The 2,500-nt window shown below is 42.8% G+C and overlaps 1 protein-coding gene across 1 annotated transcript in view; it reads left to right on the forward strand.

Moving 5' to 3' along the window:
• Window positions 1-252, forward strand: part of LOC143023518 (uncharacterized) — a 378-nt gene extending 126 nt beyond the window's left edge. The window contains exon 1 of the mRNA XM_076182051.1: window positions 1-252. This exon is cut by the window's left edge and continues 126 nt beyond it. Within this exon, the coding sequence (XP_076038166.1) occupies window positions 1-252 (252 nt within the window).
• The last annotated feature ends 2,248 nt before the right edge of the window (window positions 253-2,500 follow it).

A 2,500-nucleotide genomic window follows, 5' to 3' on the forward strand; every position in this document is an offset into this window, starting at 1 on the left:
GTGACGAAGAGAGATTTCATCAATTTGGTTTCTCTATGCATCAACGTCGGCCCCGTCATGTTCAATGGCGTAGAATATTTTCAGCATAGTGGGTTAGTCATGGGGTCTCCCTTTAGTTTAGTAGTAGCATGTCTATATTTGGAAGAATTGGAAAGTACCAGCTACATCAAACTCATGGGTAAAGATACACATTGGTGGCGGTACGTGGACGATAATCTAGTAGTGGTACCAGAGTTCGTTAATTTGAGATAGAAATAAACCCATTTAAATAACGTAGAGCGGAAAATAGAGTTTACACTAGAAGAAATAAAATAATGAAATTACTTTTTTGGATACTGCAGTGATGTAAACAGGGATCACTCGTGGGGCCCCAGGATGACTTACCAATGCCAGGGTCTCCCGTATGACCATCACAAAAACTTCTTTGAAGAAAAACATGTGCAATGTATCGGCCCGCCATGACTTACCACACCTCGGGCACCCATGTGATATGAACAACTGGACCCACTGAGGAACGCATACCCTCTGTTTTCATGAGTCACCGGCATCAGCGTTTTCACCTGCGACTTCCCTACGCATCACACTTTGACCTCACGCCAATTAGGAGCACGGATCATGACCTGCCCGTGTATATAAGGGATGGACCAGCGCTGAAGAGGCATATCACCCGGGGACATTCCTTGAAACACAGTCGTCACCTCCCTCGTCATCTCGGTCTCCCCCGCCCCCCGGCTCGCAACATTCATTGTTAAATAAATCCAACTTTACCTCCATCAGTGTTTGCCTTCAACCAGCCTAATATTTGGCACCCAACGTGGGGCCCCCAATCCTGCTCTGCCGATCCACAGTCGCCACTTGATCTGCCACATCGTCTGCCATATATATATATATATATATATATATATATATATATATACATATATATATATATATATATATATATATTCTACCTATAGAGCAACATCTTTTTCCCCTTATAAGGGCGGTAACTCAGTCAGAGGCACGTACACATAATCCCACCCATTTCACTCCCCTCCACCACCCTTTCCACTTCTCTCATCTGGGGTCCTCATGGATGACAGGTCACCCCTGCATTCCCCAATACCCTAGATCAAAAACAATTCAGTAACATATACAGGAAGGCCGCTTCACTTTATCGTCTACTCCCCCCCTGTCCGTCCCTTCATGCAGAAAAAGAAAAGACGATGAAAAATCCCCTAGGACTGCGTCAAAATATTATTCACACATAAGCATCCCCTACCCTCCCTTTCATAACTGTATCATCCATACACAGTCATTTTTCACTCATTCCTATCTCCTGCCTTTTCCCTTCGTTGCTCAACAGCAGACATTCCCCTCTTGCTTAACGCCACATTCAATCCATCCGTCCGTCTCCTCCTCGGTCATCCCCTCATTCCCCATAAGTTCGCTCCCTTCACCTCTGCCTTCCACACCTCTTTTACTAATCTTTCATCACTCATTCTTTCCATGTGTCTAAACCATCCCAATAATCTTTCATCAGCCCTATATGTCATCTTTCCACTCTCGGTCTCCTCCTCACCTCCTCGTTTCCTACACTATCCATCCTAGTAACCCCTACCATACTTCTCAGGCATTTTACCTCGAACACATTAAAAATTTTCTTCTCTCATTCTCTTAAATTCCAAAACTCTACCCCATACAGTGCTATCGTCACAACAGTCCCTTCATAAGATCTCCTCTTTGCATCCATTCCCAGTTCCTTATTTCTCATAACACCTTTTAATCCCACAAGGCATTTACTTGCTTCTCTCAATCTATAATTTACCTCCACCTTCATTTCTCCCTTTCCTGCCATGTGCGACCCCAAATACCTAGAGCTATCCACTCCCTCCAGCCTCTCTCCTTTTAGGTCTTGCTTTCAACTCTGGCATCTTCTCACCTTGTACATCTCATCACCTCGCGTTTATTCACATTTACCTTCAACTTTCTCTAATAACATACCTCTCCAAACTCGGTCACTAACTCCCTTAATCCCTCTTGGACCCTGCCACAAGCGCAGTGTCGCCAGCAAACAACCACTGGCTCACCTCCCACTTACGTATGTATACATATATATATATATATATATATATATATATATATATATATGCGTGTGTATTATACACACACAGACACACACATATATATATATATATATATATTTATACATGTATATATACTGTGTATATATATATATATACGGTTGTGTATGTACGTGTGTGTGTGTATTGTGCAGACAGTTTTGCTCGCAAGACCAGAGTGGGTGTGGCTACTCAGGATCTTTCTTCTTCCACTTGTTGAGTCTATCGGCGTGCCTGCCTACGCGCGACTCAGTACAGTTCTCTTTCATCATCGCTTTCTATCTAGTCCAACAGATACTTCTACCTGTTGACATGTGAAACATGAATGTGTTACACCCAAGACCAAAGGATTTTTTTTAATCAAAATAACTTATTTTAGGCTGACTTTTGATGCACAT

Source organism: Oratosquilla oratoria, unplaced genomic scaffold (genome assembly GCF_046742065.1).
Source record: "Oratosquilla oratoria isolate Oo_2021 unplaced genomic scaffold, ASM4674206v1 SCAFFOLD49, whole genome shotgun sequence".
NCBI classification, from domain to species: Eukaryota; Metazoa; Arthropoda; class Malacostraca; order Stomatopoda; family Squillidae; genus Oratosquilla; species Oratosquilla oratoria.